Raw genomic sequence first — 16,958 nt, forward strand, 5'->3', positions numbered from 1 at the left:
ATACAGTGTTACGGTTTCGACAATTTAACGTTATCTTCATCGAACACTGATTCTTTGTCTGATGAAGATAATGTTAAGTTGTCGAAACTATAACACTGTATCACTACAATACTGTGTTTATCAAAACTTTAGTTTTGATAAACAATTGTGTATATACTCTGGTCAGAAAAAGTTTTAGTTATTCTTGTAGTAAGTTCCAAAGTCGTGACGGATAGATCTACACCGAGAATGTAATATATTTTGGTGTTATTACCTAGTTTTAGTTATTCTTACATTCTCGAGCCTAGAAAATTTAAAAAAATATCGGACAAACTACCTACAAATTGTATATTAGTTTTCAAGGATGCTTCTAAATCTGTGCAAAAGAATGTTGGAGCAGCAATAGTAGTCCCGAAATGAAATCTTAGAAGAATGTGTGAACTTCCTAAATACTCCTAAATACTTCCCCTAACTTTCGAAGGGGAGCCTTTTGCAATTAAGCAAGTTCTTTCATAAATAAATAAATAAATAAAAATTAATCAAGTATACAACACATGCATATGTTAAGATGCTCTCAATGTACTCATTGCTTTGACAAATCAATTGTAATATAATAACTACATGACTTTTATTAAACATTAAAATAATATATAAAGTGCTACATAAAAAAGGATATAAAATACAACTTTTACACACGAAATCGCACACCAACATAAAATTCCATGATAAAACTGATATTGCTACTAAAAGCATATGTGATAATGGTGCACCAACTTCAATAAAAATAAGTGATTTAAATTGTAAAAAATAATTAAAGAATATTTAAAGAAGATATGCAATTGCAAATTAGAAAATAAAACGGGTCCTGGTACATTATTGGCACATTATGAATATAAATAAAACCACGGTTTGTAATACATACAGACCAGATATCAAGTGATCATCTTATATCAACTATATTCAATACAGCTTTAACATCCAATAATTATATCACATCGGGGAATCACATACAAATATATGTTGGTGCACAATAGAAATCGGTTCAATAGTCCATATTATTTTTGCATATCAGAAAGTGATTAAAGGCAGATTTTATATGCTGGAAAACATTTATAGACATCTGGGATATGACCTTTTCAGTTAAAAACCTTTTTGCTATGAATTATTTTAATTCAATACATTTAACCATTGAATTTATACATATAAATAACATTCAATTTAAAAAAAAAAAAAAAAAACAATCTGATGAAGTATTTAGCGAAAGTGCACATAAAGGTAGAACTCATAAATTACAATATCAGGTGAATATTTTCAAACATGTCCAAAAATCGACATATGAAAAACTTCAAAGACTATCACGAAAATAAATGTTGAAATCACAAGCACAATAATTATAGCAAAAACTCAAACATGTCAAAATAAGAAAGTAAATAAGCCGAACCTATTTCAAGGATTTTCTTTAGATGTAAGGAACTTCAGAATAATGTAACGTCATGTCACACAAAGGGTCTTAAAATAATCTATCTTATAACAAAGGTAGTGAATAGAGGACTTAGCTAATATGACTGCCTCCTAATAATATTTAAAATCCGATAAAGGTTTGACGATGAAGATGAAATTACACTGCAACTTCTAAACTAATAGATAAAAAAAAAAAAAAAAAAAAGTTAAAATTTCGCACCATATAAAAGTCGACAGGGGGACATTGTTTCACATACTCTGCAATACCACTAGATTAACAATGCTGCTAACCCATGATAATTTTATTTTCAGACAGCATTACATCAATTTATTATATACTTTAAATTTACATATTAAATGAAAACTTACAATGTCACTTTTATTATTCAATATTACAAACTAAGAATGCTATAGTATCACAAACATCGAAAAACAACCAATCTTTAGAAGCTTCTAAAATAGTAAGGCCTATGTTTAGTAGACGGGGTCCAGCTCTTTTTTCTTTAAAAAAACAATTTTACAATTTTAGTAATTTCTGTTCGTATTAGGTTAGGTTAGGTTTATGTAATATTATGGTATTGTAGGGGTTCAGCATAATTTTCCAAAAATGATAGAATTTCGGTTATTTCTACTAATATTAGATTAGGTTAGGTTAGGTTAAGTCAGATTTGGTTACGCTATGTTACGTCTAAGTACTTGTTTAATCCATTTCTCCTGTTTTTTTTACTTACTTACTTACTTACTTACTTACTTACTTGCTTACTTGCTTCTGGACCCTTCTGCTAAACATACTCCAATAGTAATAATGCAGATGCGACAGACGAGGCATTGCACTTCCAAAATATTTTGTGTCGAGTACTGTAATCGTGATATGACTTATTTTGAATAAATAGGAATAAAAGTTACAAGGGATTGAAAATTTTGTTTTGTTCAAAAGGTTTTATTTCAAAAAAGCGCTTAGGTAAGTCTCACATCCAATCGAGTAGGTAGTTTTCAATACATGTAAAGAACTGTATGTGGAAGTCCTTAGTTAAGTATCACATCCAATCGTATAGATAGTTTTCGATACACGTAAAGAACTATTTGTAAAAGTTCTTTGATAAGTATCATATTCAATCGCATAGATAGTTTTCAGTACATGTAAAGAACTATTTGTAAAAATTCCTAGATAAATTCCACATTCAATTGCATACATAGTTTTCAATACATGTAAAGAACCTTTCACAGTTGAAATCTCAAACTGTTCCTGAGATGTGGTAAATACTGGTAAAGTTAGCAACACTACTTAAAATTATGTAATTTTGAGACTCATTGTAATTACAACTACCGAAAATTATTGTTCTAATGCTATAGAAATAAAGGAAATCACCAATTGCTGTAAAACGTTCTTACAAAACATGTCATTGTAAGTAGTATAGAAATCTTTTTAATAACTCTGGAACGGTTTGAACTATTAAACTGCTGCAAACACCATTATGATCTTTATGTCTATTGAAGACCATCTACGTGATTTATGTGATACTTAAGTACTGTTCACCTCGGTTGCATGGGGTCCGTGGTTCGATTCCAGCTTGCGCCAAGTGGGTTTTGTGGTGGACAAACACTGCGTATGTGGGTTTTCTCAGGGTTCCCCTGTTTCCTCCCACTTTCTTCATTAATTTCTCATTACCGTCTCCTTTAGCCTACGCAGCATAATCGTGGCACTCAAAACTGAAAGATTTCATTTATCCAAACACTTTTTCGAAATAGTACTTTCAAACAAGTCGAATATCAAATCATTGTAACTTGGTTCCCTTTATTGAAATACGTATGATCGTAGTATTGGACACTTTTTTAAAATTTTATTATTATTATTATTATTATTATTATTATTATTATTATTATTATTATTATTATTATTATTATTATTATTAATTATTATTATTATTATTATTATTATTATTATTATTATTATTATTATTATTATTATTATTATTATTGTTATTATTATTATTATTAATGTTCATTTTCCCGTTCGTCTCACATGCATTTTTACTGTTACAGAAGCTTCCAACACTAGTCCTGGTGTATTATGTTTGTTTTGCAAGTATAGTGAACGGCGATATGGTTTACATTTTTCTGATTCTTCATCACAGGTTTGTTTATTTAGAAGATTGTGGACATACAATAGAAGTTAAAGGACTTGACACTTGGTTACAAGAGAAAGAAACAAACGGAATACGGGAAATTCTTACGAAGACCTGCCCGAAGTGCAAGACAATTATCAGAACAAATCATCGATATGGGAACTTATTAAGAACCTTCTATACCGATCTTCATCGGATTAAGAAGAGAATTTTTTCTAACATGCACGGTTTAGGAGACAAGCAACAGGAAATGAAGGATATGTTGGCGGCTATTTGTCAAAATACAGGTAATTCGTATTGCATTTAAATTGTTTCATTATGCTAAAAAAATTTATAAACCAGAGGTCGGCAACTTTTCGAAAAATTCGTCTGGGGTACAACCTTGGTCAAGCGCAGCTCAAATGTGAACGCCCTTAATATTGGTGCTACGGGTAAAAATATTACGGGGGGATGTTCAGCTACTGTTCTATCATGGAATATACCTAGGTATACAAAAGAACATAAAGCCATATTTGATGAAAATGTGTTATGATATTCTATGAACCATATACGTTTATTTAGTAATAGTTGTTCAAAAAGTTTTTGGATAAGGACGTCAGTGCTTTTAGTCTGTTGCTATTGGGTTAACCTGCTGGTTTCTGTGATTTTTTGATCGAAACAACCAGCATTCTTTTTGCAAGTTTAAGGTATATAAGAGTCTTCTTGTATCTTATTATGTAGACTCAGTAAAGTATAAATTCCAGCTTGTAGTTTGCTTAAATCTGAGTATCGTACACCGTCGATTTTTTTTTAATTGCATCAATTCAGTTACAAAAAAGGGCTTTCTTTTGAAATTAGAAGAAGTAATTAGTATTGTTAATACTATTACTATAAGAAACAAATGACATTCAATTTGTAACGAAAAAGTCTACTGTATTATTTTATGTTACGTCAGAGAATAATACTAAAAGAGTGAACATATTTTGTTTACAGCAATGACATTTTACGTATGTATTCGTATAATGTTTCTTAATCAGATTTGAAAGGGAATGAGTTGTAAAACTTTTGCACGAAGAAACATTCTCAGTCTCCGGGTTGTTAGGAGCAGAAAAAAAAAGAAAATATAGAATCATTCCTGTTACAGGGTTTAAGCACATTAAACATTTCATTGATAAACTACTGACTTAAACCATATAACTACTTTTTATGCTCTAAGAAAAGTTGATAATGCATGTAACACTTTGCTGCTCCAAACTAGCTTTTGTTTAGCATCAAATATGATAGTTTGCGGTCAATAACTAGACATTACAGCTCTACATGTTTTTCCACAAGTCAAATTTTATCTTGCATCATAACTGACGTCAAACTGAAAGAATCCGTTAAATGATTGGTGTTGGAATGATAGTAAATATTTCCATAGTTACAAGACTAGATACGAAAAACTCTCCCACCGTGGAAATTTACTTGATTGAAATGGTATGCCCATTTTAAAAAGCCTGGGTGAACTTGAGAGCCGCATTGGAATAAGGATAGAATGATAATGGTAAATAAGGATAGAATGATAATGATATCCCACTCCCACCGAGAATCGAAACTCGAACCGCCTAGTTGACAGCCAGATACCTTAATGACTACGCTGCAGCAGCTCTTTGTATAAAACAAGAGCTCTCTCGATAGAAAAAGAATTCCCATTGTTGCTGGAATAGCAACTGGTGAACGGTAAGGCGATGTAAATGTCAATTTAACTAAAATCGATTATTTCTATAGTACAGTGGTGCCCATCCCCCCTCATGTCCATGACGCACCCCCCCCTCAATTATCTATCCGTTGGTGTTCTTCAGTGGAAAAAAAAATCTTTTCGATTAATTTTTACACCCCCTCAAACATATTTATATAGATTTTTACCCCCCCCCCAATATTTCAATGACGCAGTTTGCGTCATAGCCCCCCTTTGTGGGTACCCCTGTATAGTAGTAGTAGAGTCACCAACAAAAGTTCCATTCGTTTGTTGAAATTAGTTTCGTAAATAACTTAAAAATGGAAGGACAATTTGAGTACAGTTTTCAGTAAATTAAAAAGAAAGTAATTTTCTGTACGTTCCAGCCCTACTAGCTTTATTTCCAAAATAAATTTTACCAAACGGAAAGCACTTTTGTCGTTGACTGTACAATAATACCAGTAATGATGCTGTGTATTACTGAAGTGAACGATCATCCTTCGTTGCTCTCACTAATTCCAACCCTAAATTTTAAGTATAAGTCTGTAATCTCCAACAAAATTAACAATATATTCTATAAAAATCAAAAAGATTTTGTTTATTTTCACAGATCATTCCTCGATAATTTTAAAGATCATATACGTACATTGTATTGAACAAAATAGAATATTTTCTAGGAAAGACCGCAGACTTTCTTTCATTGAAACATCAAGGTTAGTGGTATTTTACTTCCTGATTGTGGACTGATATTCAACTCATCCAATGTGGGGATTGTGAAAATCGAGAAATAATAGACGACACATCACACAAAAAGTGATGTTTCCTTAAGATATCGTGAAGTAGTTTTTTTTTTTCAATCTACGAAGGATATTTGCTACTCACTGCCGTGAGTGGCAATAAAAGAATTGATAGAATGAGTATGTGAGAGGAAACCAGAAGCCCCGGGAAACCCACGGATATGAAGCATAAACATATATTTACCCTGTATAAAATGGCACAAAATAAACTGTTAATTATTGTTATAACCGGCACCAATAATCGGTGTTCAATCATAGGAAAACTCAACTGCTAGCGAACAGTCGTTTATATATATTTATCTTGCTAGTAGGTAAATACATGAAATCTGACAAGCGAGGTTTACACATTTCAGATATATATATCGAAAATGTATTAAAGCTGAGCGGTAGATTGTGGGATTTACAATCAATAGCTTTTGGGTTCAAATCCTGATCCGGAAAGCATTTTTGGTTCAAATCTTGAAGGGGAGTTGTTTCTATGTTCCATTTAATCTCGTAATCCAATATTTAAATAATATTAAAATTTTCTCATTACATATTCAGAAAATACCAAGTATAAGGATTTCTTAAAGTTGGTTTGAAATTTGTCATTTAAACTTCCAAGTAAAAATAATGGAAAAGGTGTTTCAGCGTTTTCAAAAGTTCAATTCATAGGGAAATGAAAAGAGATATATATAAAATCATGATTAAAAAGAAGTAGACAAGTGCCCTTGCATTATCGAAAATTCCACTGTGCAACACGAAATCTGTCCTTCACATGAAAATATGTTTTTCTTGTGTATTTTTGCATGAGAAAATCAAATCTGTAATTACGTTTTTGTGTGTCACATACCAATTTTGTGAAAAATTGAAAAGTTTGAAATTTTGTACTGTGAAATACCGTATTTTTACAAGTTGTGATGAAATATGATTAATGATTGGTTTGGTAATTGAAATTTAGTGTACTTTTTCAGCAGCGAGGTTATATGAGACGTGATCCTATAGTTTAAGGTGGAATCCGAGCCATCGTGTCGTTCAATGCTCTTCTACCGGGAATCGAGCCCGAGATCCCATGCACCGAAGGCCTAGGTGCTATCCAGTAGACGAGTGGGGAGGACAAAAGTGCTTCAAATAAAAATTGTTGTACATGTAGTATATCTTAAAATATACTCTTATTTAAAAATCATCCAAGCGACAATTTTTCTTCTTTACAGAAGGAATAATTACGCTGTTTAAAGAGGAGTTCTCGTCATCCCCCAATTTTATCCTACCGCATGCGAGTATTTTTCTGTTATAATAGGGAGCACTGGTTTCTCATATTTCTCCTCACTTTTTATCTTCATTTCAGGTAGTATCCCATTAATATTTAGTAATAAACGAGTTCAAATTTGTGTTGCCTAAATCTGCTGCCATATGCTCTAGCATTTAAGTAATTTTTGGTTCGATTGTATTGTTATTTCCTGAGTGGTGTTTCGTTAGGAGTTGTCGGATTTGCCGCGTTGTGTATTTTTGTGGTAGTGTGTGTTGTGCATCTGGGTTTCAAGAAAATGTTGATTAAATGTACACCTTTAGTTGAAAAGGCTTATGAACTGTACTTTAGCTGTAGGATTGGAGACTAGGATAAGTCTTGGGCCCCGCACATATGTTGCACTACGTGTTCCAGGGATTTGAGAAACTGGCTACAAGGAAAACGTAGTTCTATGAAATTTGCTGTTCGTATGATTTGGCGCGAACAAATAGATCGTGTACTGATTGTTACTTTTGCTCGACAAATGTAAAGGACTTTTCCTGTAAACTTCAGATTCAGTACCCTAATTTAAAGTCAGCTATTCGACCAGTTCCCCACAGTGAAGATCTTCCAGTACCTAAAGCTCCAAAACATTATACTATTGATTCTGAAGCTGATACCTCAGACGTTCCAAGTAACGGGGAAAGTGGAGACTCTCACTCATCTGCACCCCAGCCAACGTCACCTTACTTGATCACACAAGAAGAGTTTTACCATCTTATACGAGACTTAAATCTTCCTAAAAGAAAAACGGAAGTGTTCGGCTCCAGGCTTCAAAGTTGAAATTTCTTAGCTCAAGATATTAAAATCAGTTTGTTTGTAACAAGGCAAAGTCATTTTGAGGACTAGTTTGTTGAAAACGAGGCATTGTTTATTGCAAAGATGTAGATGGCTTATTTCAGTCTTTGAGACATGAACATAATCCCACACAGTGCACTTATTGACAGCTCGAAACTAAGTCTGAAGGCAGTGCTTCTCCATATTGGAAATGTTAATCCATCTGCTTCTGTAGCATACGATGCTCGTACAAAGGACGTACGAATTTATGAGTGCAATATTGGACTTCATTGAATATAACAAATATAAAAAATTCAAAGGTCATGTGGTGGGGTTACTTGAATGTTATTTTTATTATCACGAATGCAACAAAGATACCCAAGTATTGTTGTTTTTTTATGTGAGTGGGGCAGCCGTGACAAAGTAAACCACTGCGTCCTTAAATGCTGGCCTCACAGACAAGATTTCATTCCTGGCACCAGGAACATATCTCGTAAACCAATTGTCAACCCTCAAGATGTATTTTTACCACCATTACATATCAAGCTTGGGTTGATGACGATTTTTGTTAAAGAACTAGATAAAGAAGGTATTGCTTTCTCGCACCTTACGGAGAAATCCCTGAACTTAACGATCATTATTTGTTTGTCAACAGATTAAAACAGTCATGCAGGATGAAGACTGAAACTAAACTCTCTGAAATTGAGAAATTAGCTTGACTGTCATTTAAACCGGTATGTTCAGGTTTTCTTGGAAATGTAATAGCTGAAAATTATGAAGATATTATTAGTGACACGATGCGGAGTTGTCAACTCATGGGATGCAACGTATTATTAATATTACACTTTTTGCACTCACATCTCGACTTTTTCCCTCAAAACTTCGGCGTAGTAAGTGATGAACACGGAGAACGGTTTCATCAGAACATTGTCACAATTGAAGAGCGTAACAGTAGAAAATGGACTAAAAGTATCTTGCTGAATATTGCTGGTCTATCTCGTCAGAGGGATTCCAGAAGATGTCTACAAGCGTAAGCGACCAAACAAAGTATTTTAAAAGGGTAAGTCAACAAAATTTAATGTTAGTATAATACGTCTTCCCAGCCTATATTAGGCAGTAAATATACGTAAAAGTGCACATTTCGTGTAATGTGTTGTGGTCTGTCCAACAAAAACGTGACGTGATCGAACATTTTGGTTTCGACCAATGAATTCAGCACCTGTCGTTTAGTTAAAATCACATAATTTCATTTGAAGGACAGAAAAAAGTTTAAATTTGTTGCACACTGTTATATTGTCAGTATATAAAAATGGCATCGACGTAGTCTGTCTCATCATATAAAATCGACTGTGTCGTTTGAAAAGAACTTTCGAACATTTTGACTTGAGCCAGGTTTTCATCATTTCATTTACGTTAAAATGCGCATCTGGGAAGTTACCATATACGCCGAAGATTAAATATCTCACGTGCTTCTCATGTTATCCTCGTTATGTAAAAACTCCTCTTTAAAAAAGTGAGCACCGCAAGAAATGCATATTTGAATATAGTTATTACTTGGGTCGAACTCAGGTTTTTTATTTCATTTTTATTCAAATAAGTATCGTAGTTTTTCAAATAGATTTTTCAAATATTTCCCATAAAACTATTGTTCTCGTGCGAAAAATGGTCATTTTCGCTAATATTTCTAATCTATTTTTTTTTTCTAATTATTAATGTCTTACAGTTTCCTCTTTAACGTTACTGAGAAGTATGTAATACTTATCCTATATCAAGCCAACAGTGTGGATCTCTGTGGGGGGAAAGATGAAGTGATATGAAATTTCTAGTTTTACGTCCCACGATTATGCCTTTGAGGCTAAAGGAGACGGGATGAGTGACAATGAAGAGTTGGTGGAATGAAAATGTGAGAGGAAAGGGAGAACTCCGAGAAAACCTACAGATATGGAGTACAAACAAGTATTTAGTTTTGTATATAAAAATTCAAATTCAACTGTCAGTTGACAGAAATTTGTAAATTTTGCTACCTCAAATCTGATAAGCCAACATTATACGTTACAGAAATACTTATTTTTAAATAACTGCAAAGGAGTTATGTTTGGACGAGCGGTAGCATGCTGGATTCACAGTTGACAGGTTGTGGGTTCAAATCCTAGTCAGGAAACAGTACATTTTTGGATCAAAAAGGTTCAATATATTTCAATCAAAAATGTTCTTGTAGACCTTATATCTGGAGAACTACATATAGTGTAGCCAAACCCAGTGGCGCAAATCCCGGGGGAATGAGGGGGACATGTCCCCTCCAATCTTGGAACTGGGGGGACTGTCCCCCCAATAATACGATTTGAAATGTGTTTTTTGGGGGAAAATGTGATGATCTGTATCTAATTGCCACAAAAGAAAGTGAGATAAAATTGATATACCCCCAGAATAAGCCTCAAATCTGCCCGCCTCCCAATGTTGAAGACAACTCTGCTCCCTGATCCTCCACAAGATTATCTTTCAACTTCACAAATATTTTAAGCATCGCTTAAAAAAAAAAAAAAAAAAAAAAAGGTCTTACTTGTACCCCCAATGTTGAAGAAAGATTTGCGCCGCTGGCCAAACCAAAACTATCACTTAACTGAGTATGATGTGCTTATTCCGTAAAAAATATGAAACTCGATTAGGGGCCTTTCAAAAATTTTGTGAGCCCTGATCCAAAAACAAATTATTGGCCAAGATCGCAATCTTTTGATCCATTTTTTGGATCATTCCTGAAATTTTTGGTCAAGATCGCAATCTTTTGAACCTTTTTTTTCTTGATCATTCCTAGAATTCTTGTTTTCTTATTTACACCTTGAAATTGAGGTACTTTTATGTTTCCTTTATTTCGGAATTTTAAATGGAGACGTTAAGATGCTCAAGAAAATAGAAGTTGTTTTATCAATTAGACAATTTTAATAAATATAGTACATTTTTAAAAGTTGAGATTTTTAGATCTCTCATCCTCTCTCGTGTCTGTCTTTGAATCGAGTGTTTTAATTTCAATAGTTGTTTGTGAATCAAAGATCTTAGAGAGAGACGGCTTTATCTCTGTCTTTCTCTTCTCTGTCTTAACCCTAAAGATGAATGTTTGGCAAGTAGACTCCAGAGACTATTTTCAAAAATAAGACTACCTACAATGCCACTAATACCTATTGTGCTGCTTATCTTAACGAATCAGACAAGAAATCGGGAATCCGAATCTTTTCAGAGATAATATTGCACTGATACTGTGAATCTAAGTTTTAACTACATAGAGTTGCTTCTCATTTCTCTAGTCAAAATAAAAAACTATATCACTCGTATGCAACCTGCCCGTCTTATGAGTCATTTGTGGTTGCATACTCTGCAAAGCGCAATGTCATGGGATTTTTGACGTCCAGAATATAATACCTAACTAAGGTGACCTGCACTAAAATAGCCCATTAGTCAATAACAAGTCAAATATTTTCAATTTTTGTTTCTGTATACTGGTAGAGTTCGATGCTCAGATTTCCTACTTCTTACATGGCTCCGGCTCTATTTCTGGTATGGCCGCAATTTCATGGATTTCCATTCGTCCCCATATTATTCTCAAGGACCGAATTACTGCCAGAGACTATGTGGACATTTTATGTGACCAGATGTGTCATATGGTACAAATGTCGTTACGTCCTTAACTACAAATACTGCCAGACAGATTTTGTGCATGCTATCAGCAAAATACTTGCATTTTCTTACACTTACCTATATCCCATAACCAGTGGCGTATTTAGGATTTTGTTTCGAGTGACTATGCACAACACTTGAATAAACACTTATATATTTTTCCTTTTGGGTGTCGACCAATTTTAATGAAGTTATGCATATAACAAATTTATTTTGCGATGGGGGGGGGGCCTTGAGCCCGATAGTCCACCTAAATACACCATTGCTCATACCAAATCCATGTTATTCACATATCGGAGCAATGAAATGAAATTAATTGCTTTTAATTTATCATGCATAAAATACAAACCAATGTGCCAATTTCTACGTTTTCTGAATAAATTTAAAATTCTTGTTATATTTATGAATATAAACTATATTTAACCTATTTGTAAGTATGATAGGAAGAAGCGAGCAGATTAAAAATACTCCACCATCCACATTATGGCTACTGGCAAACTCGTCTCTTAGACATCTAAAGGGACTTATTCTGATAGCAAATATCTATTGTACTAGGTATGCTTACATTAAGTGATTTATTTGGTAACTCACTGGAGAGGTAAGGCCCTGAAAGAGCAAACCCGAAGAGTAGCACAGAGAAATTAAGGCACAAGAGGCGCAGGGGAAGACGCTGCTTTTAGCCTTTAGGAAGTAGTTTCACCTTAGATAATGCAATAGCTTCGTAAACTAGCGGTTATTGCATATAAAATATTGGATTGTATGTAGTATGTACAATGTTTCTTTTGTGGAAAATTGCGTGGTCACGTTTAAATTATTAATCTAGCTTATTATTTAATTAAACGTTCTCGTATGGCTCTTGCAGAAATGAGTTCTTAAAGTACTGTATCTTCGTTATTTTGAATTTTATTCCGTACTCCAAGAAACTTAGTTATATATAAGTTTCAGTATCACGTCTGGTTTATACGTAGTGCTGTGATATTCAAATTATAGAATTGTTAATTTTTATAGTATCAGATTATTATAACATTTCATCACCAAATTAAATACTAGGCTTAACACAAAATTCGAATCAGTAGTGTACGCAGAATTTGTCAAGGGAAAAGTTCAAGCTTGCAAGTGCATATTATTTCAGATGTTTGCATATATATCTTAATATGGTAGATCTTTATTTTTACATAATATCCTGCCCATGGGAGGTTAAACACAAAAACCTCACCTTGCGTACGCCATCGATTCGAATATATGCAAATCAGACTACTATTGTGCTACTACGCCCAGCGGCCATAACTATTACATATTCATGAATTCGTAAATTTTAGTTTACTTAAGCTGGCTAGGTCCCTAGATGTTCAAAGCTATATATACAAAATCTTTAATTTACAATGTGTGATTGGCCACTTCTGTGCAAAGTTTTACAGAAATAAATGTGATAAAGGTCATATTTTGGTTGAGATTTCGTCTGCTTTTCTGCTTTCGTGTACTAATCAGAACAATATTTGTAGATACTTTAATAATAGTCACCAAATGATTTACATCCACATAAAAGTAATAAGAGATGCTTAACTAACGTTTCACGTTTCAAATTAAACTGATCTGCATAATTTATCTTTACAGAATCCAGTGTATTGAATGAAACAGCACAGAGATTACGAAAGGTAGAACAGAAGAAGCCTACTAACAACAGCGTTCGTACCATTCAAATTCGTTACCATATACTCATGGAGGCCAACAAATTGCTAAAAGCACCAGCCTTGAAATTTGCGGGTGATGGTGAAGAAATGGTATTGTGTCTTGTTGATGAATTAATAGAGAATATGAATAAACGTATGCCTCATATAGGCGAACAAGAATTTGAAGATTTTAAACAGGAATTGTGCCGCATAGAGACAATAGCTCAATTATTCGTTGTTGGAAATCAAGACGAATCAAGAAATGTAATTGGAAAGGAATTCCGTAAATGCATTTATATTTTGTTTGGTGTTGAAAGATATTCTCTTGAAGAGGATGGAAAAATACGGGAATTTCTTAGAAATCTTGTTCCCATAGATAAGTGGATCGATGCACGAGAACTGTATCAAATAAAACCAGAGTTAGTAGGTAATGAGAGCAGGAGTCGATGGTTCAAATGCCAGAAGGGACATTACTTTTTCATTTCACAAGTAATTACGAGCACTGAATATAAATGTACAGAATGTGAAATCGAATCAGATAGATTCACAAGAGGTTATCCCAGAGGAATGGGCGAAGCCTCTAGAGGAAGGAGTGGAAGTATTTTTAGAGGCAGGGAAGATTTCAGGGAAACGGAAGGAGGTTTCAGAGAAAAAGATGATTCTAGGGAAAGAGGAGGAACTTCCAGGGGAAAAGAGGGTGGTTTCAGGGGAAGGGGAAGAGGTTCCAGAGGGAAGAAAAATGGTACTAGGGGAAGAGGACGTTTTAGGGAGACAGAAGGTTCCAGGGAAAGGGGAGAAGATATCAAGGGGAGGGAAGAAGATTCCAGGGAAAGGGGTGGAGATTTCAGGGGAATGGGAAGAGGTTCAAGGGGGAAGGGGATAGGTACTAGGGGAAGCTTCAATGAGACGGAAGAAGGTTTCAGGGAGAATGGAGAAGGTTCCAGGGGAAGGGGAGGAGGATTTAGAGCAAGGAGAGGAGGTTCTAATAGAAGGGGGAGAGGTTCAAGAGGAAGTTTACGATAGATAATGTACGGTGTTCATCCATTAATGTAAGATTTTTTTTAATACTTAATTTGCGTTTCGCTTACTACGATTCCTATTCGCGTCATTATCCATAATATTGGATGAAGTGTGCGAAATGTAACTGATACAAATAGACATTTTAAAAATGTACTTCTTTTTTGCAAATAGTTTCATGTGCACTTCAGTGAAGTTACAGTTAATTATAATGCCTGGGTATATCAATTTTCTCTGGCAGTTATTTACCATTGCAGTTACTTTTTGGAAATTCTCGTTAAAGTCATGATGTTTACAGGAAATGAAAGCAAAAATTAGCGGTGCTAAAAGATTAAACCGAACTATAATTTTTACAGGTTCTTTTCATAGAAAGTACGTATCTAATAAGACTAGTGTGAAGGTTGTAAACACAATAAACGAAAATTACAGTTGTGTGTGTGCATGGCAATTAAAAAATAATATCTGCACTTCTTCTTTTACTGTGTATATTTATTTGACAACTTTTGAATAGCTTGTCTATAATCTATATTTTATTTCTGAGAGTTACTGCAGATAGTTCGTCAATGTGTTTGCTGTAGAAAAATTGGAATTGCATTTTATAAACTTGCATTTATATTGCACTTGTAGCTTTTTATGTATTCATTTATTTTTTTTATATTGATATCTGTGAGTTATGTATCAAGTATTGTTAAAATTAAATTGATATAGGTTGGTTATAAAATCTGGAATAGCAATGGAAAAACTTAAACAGCACAATACCATAAAAAAACACTATCCACGTATGTCACCAAAATACATAGCACCTTAAGGAATCTAGAATGTTCATTCAAATTATTTTCAACATGTAAAGATTCAGAACAGTTGTTGCAATAGGCGTGTTCAGTAATATTAATACTTCCGATATCAACTAATGTGTAAGGTTTCACTGTAAAACTTGAATTTTATAGTCCATAAGACGACCAAAGCCACATTTTTGGTTCTAAGTAAAATGAGTGCTAGATGCTACATAAAGAAAGTATTGGTCTGTATATGTTTATACAGTATTTATTTTCTTGCAGATACATTTTCTTACTCTTTGATCTATTTATTCTTTACTGTCTCTTCTTTCCAAAATTTAGACAAAAATGAGATTTCTGTTTCAATATAGTATTTCCAGGTTAAAGCAAAACGATATAGTACATTTTATGTGAAATTATCGGAAACAAATAGTGCCTGAAGTACTAGCGAAAATGCTATGTGCTTGATCCATCCATTACACCCTTTCTGAAGTGCCTCAAGATTCCACAGCATGTACACCTCATATTTCAAATTTCTCATATGTTAGAAGTCTATGAGATTGAATTCTGTTACCGTGGCTTGCCATTGCACAGCTGAACTCTCTCTTTCTCTAAGCTGAGCGTTGAACTGCATATCAGCGAAACATGAAGTACAGAAAACAATTCTGCCATTGTTTTCAGAAATAATTTTTGTAAACATCAGGCTTTTATGATTGTAATTTTAAGGCTGCATCACATATTGTATTTTGTTAAAATCACCTTTTATGTAATTTCTTACTTCGATTATAGTAATGCTTTAGTATCAATCACTTTGTATTTTTAAAAATATATATAGTTAATAAAAATGGAAATGTGTTAATACAATAACTTCTGTGGTAATTGGCACAATACTAATATAGTGGAAATGGAAGTACAGTAAATGAAAGTAAGCTCTCAAAACGTGTATTTACTACTTTATGTATCAGAGTTACGAATCGTTAAGTCTGAATAATGCATAGAGAATGAAAAGAAACAAGTACAGTTTCCATATAGGTATTTATGTATAACTAAAATTTGCCCGATGGTTGACACCAAGAAGCAAGTTCTTTCCAAAATAAGCGAATATTCTGTTGCTTGCACCGCATTGAACTGTGTATGATACTACAAATTAAGCGTAACAAATTATCTATTCTTATCGTCCAATCAAATGTAATACTTTTTTTGAAGAACGTCTTTTCTCACTTGTATTATTTGTAAGAGTGGGAGAGGAAGCCAAAGATGTAGTGAAAGTTGCGAAAGGTAAAATGAAATGTGACAACACTTCTTTTCAGCATTAGTAACATTACCATTATTGAACGATCAAACATATTAGTTGTGCTGTTAGTTTTCTTAAAGTAACAAGTGTAAGTAATTCAAACAATCTCTAGCTTCTAAACACCTCGAGCTTCTAAACACCTCGAGCTTCTAAAATGAAACCTCGGCGTCCTCCCCTGTACACTTATCTTGGAGCAGGCTTCGTTGTTCACAATAAACTTACATGCTCATGTTGCAGGTTTTTTGGTGCGCACTGTACCAGGAGAGACAGCATCTACAGCCTCCGAAATCTCCTAGGGACTTCTGTCTTCCTTCCAGTGAAAGCATCTTTTTAAGAGTGATTTGCGTACCATGAAATAATTGCACATGGGAATGAGAGAAATTAGCGGAAAGGTCATTTATGTTTTTCTTGTAGGAAAGTAATTCTTGG

General features: G+C 33.7%; 1 protein-coding gene across 1 annotated transcript in view; it reads left to right on the plus strand.

The window, feature by feature from the left end:
• LOC145690464 (NFX1-type zinc finger-containing protein 1-like) overlaps positions 1-16,076 on the plus strand; it is a 97,417-nt gene extending 81,341 nt beyond the window's left edge. Inside the window, exons 10-11 of the mRNA XM_081765375.1 lie at positions 3,576-3,853; positions 13,387-16,076. Of these exons, the coding sequence (XP_081621501.1) occupies positions 3,576-3,853; positions 13,387-14,465 (1,357 nt within the window). The 3' untranslated portion in view covers positions 14,466-16,076. The remainder of the gene's footprint in view (positions 1-3,575; positions 3,854-13,386) is intronic.
• Positions 16,077-16,958: the final 882 nt, after the last annotated feature.

This window comes from Thermobia domestica, chromosome 1 (assembly GCF_964235325.1).
Source record: "Thermobia domestica chromosome 1, izTheDome1.hap1.1, whole genome shotgun sequence".
NCBI lineage: Eukaryota > Metazoa > Arthropoda > Insecta > Zygentoma > Lepismatidae > Thermobia > Thermobia domestica.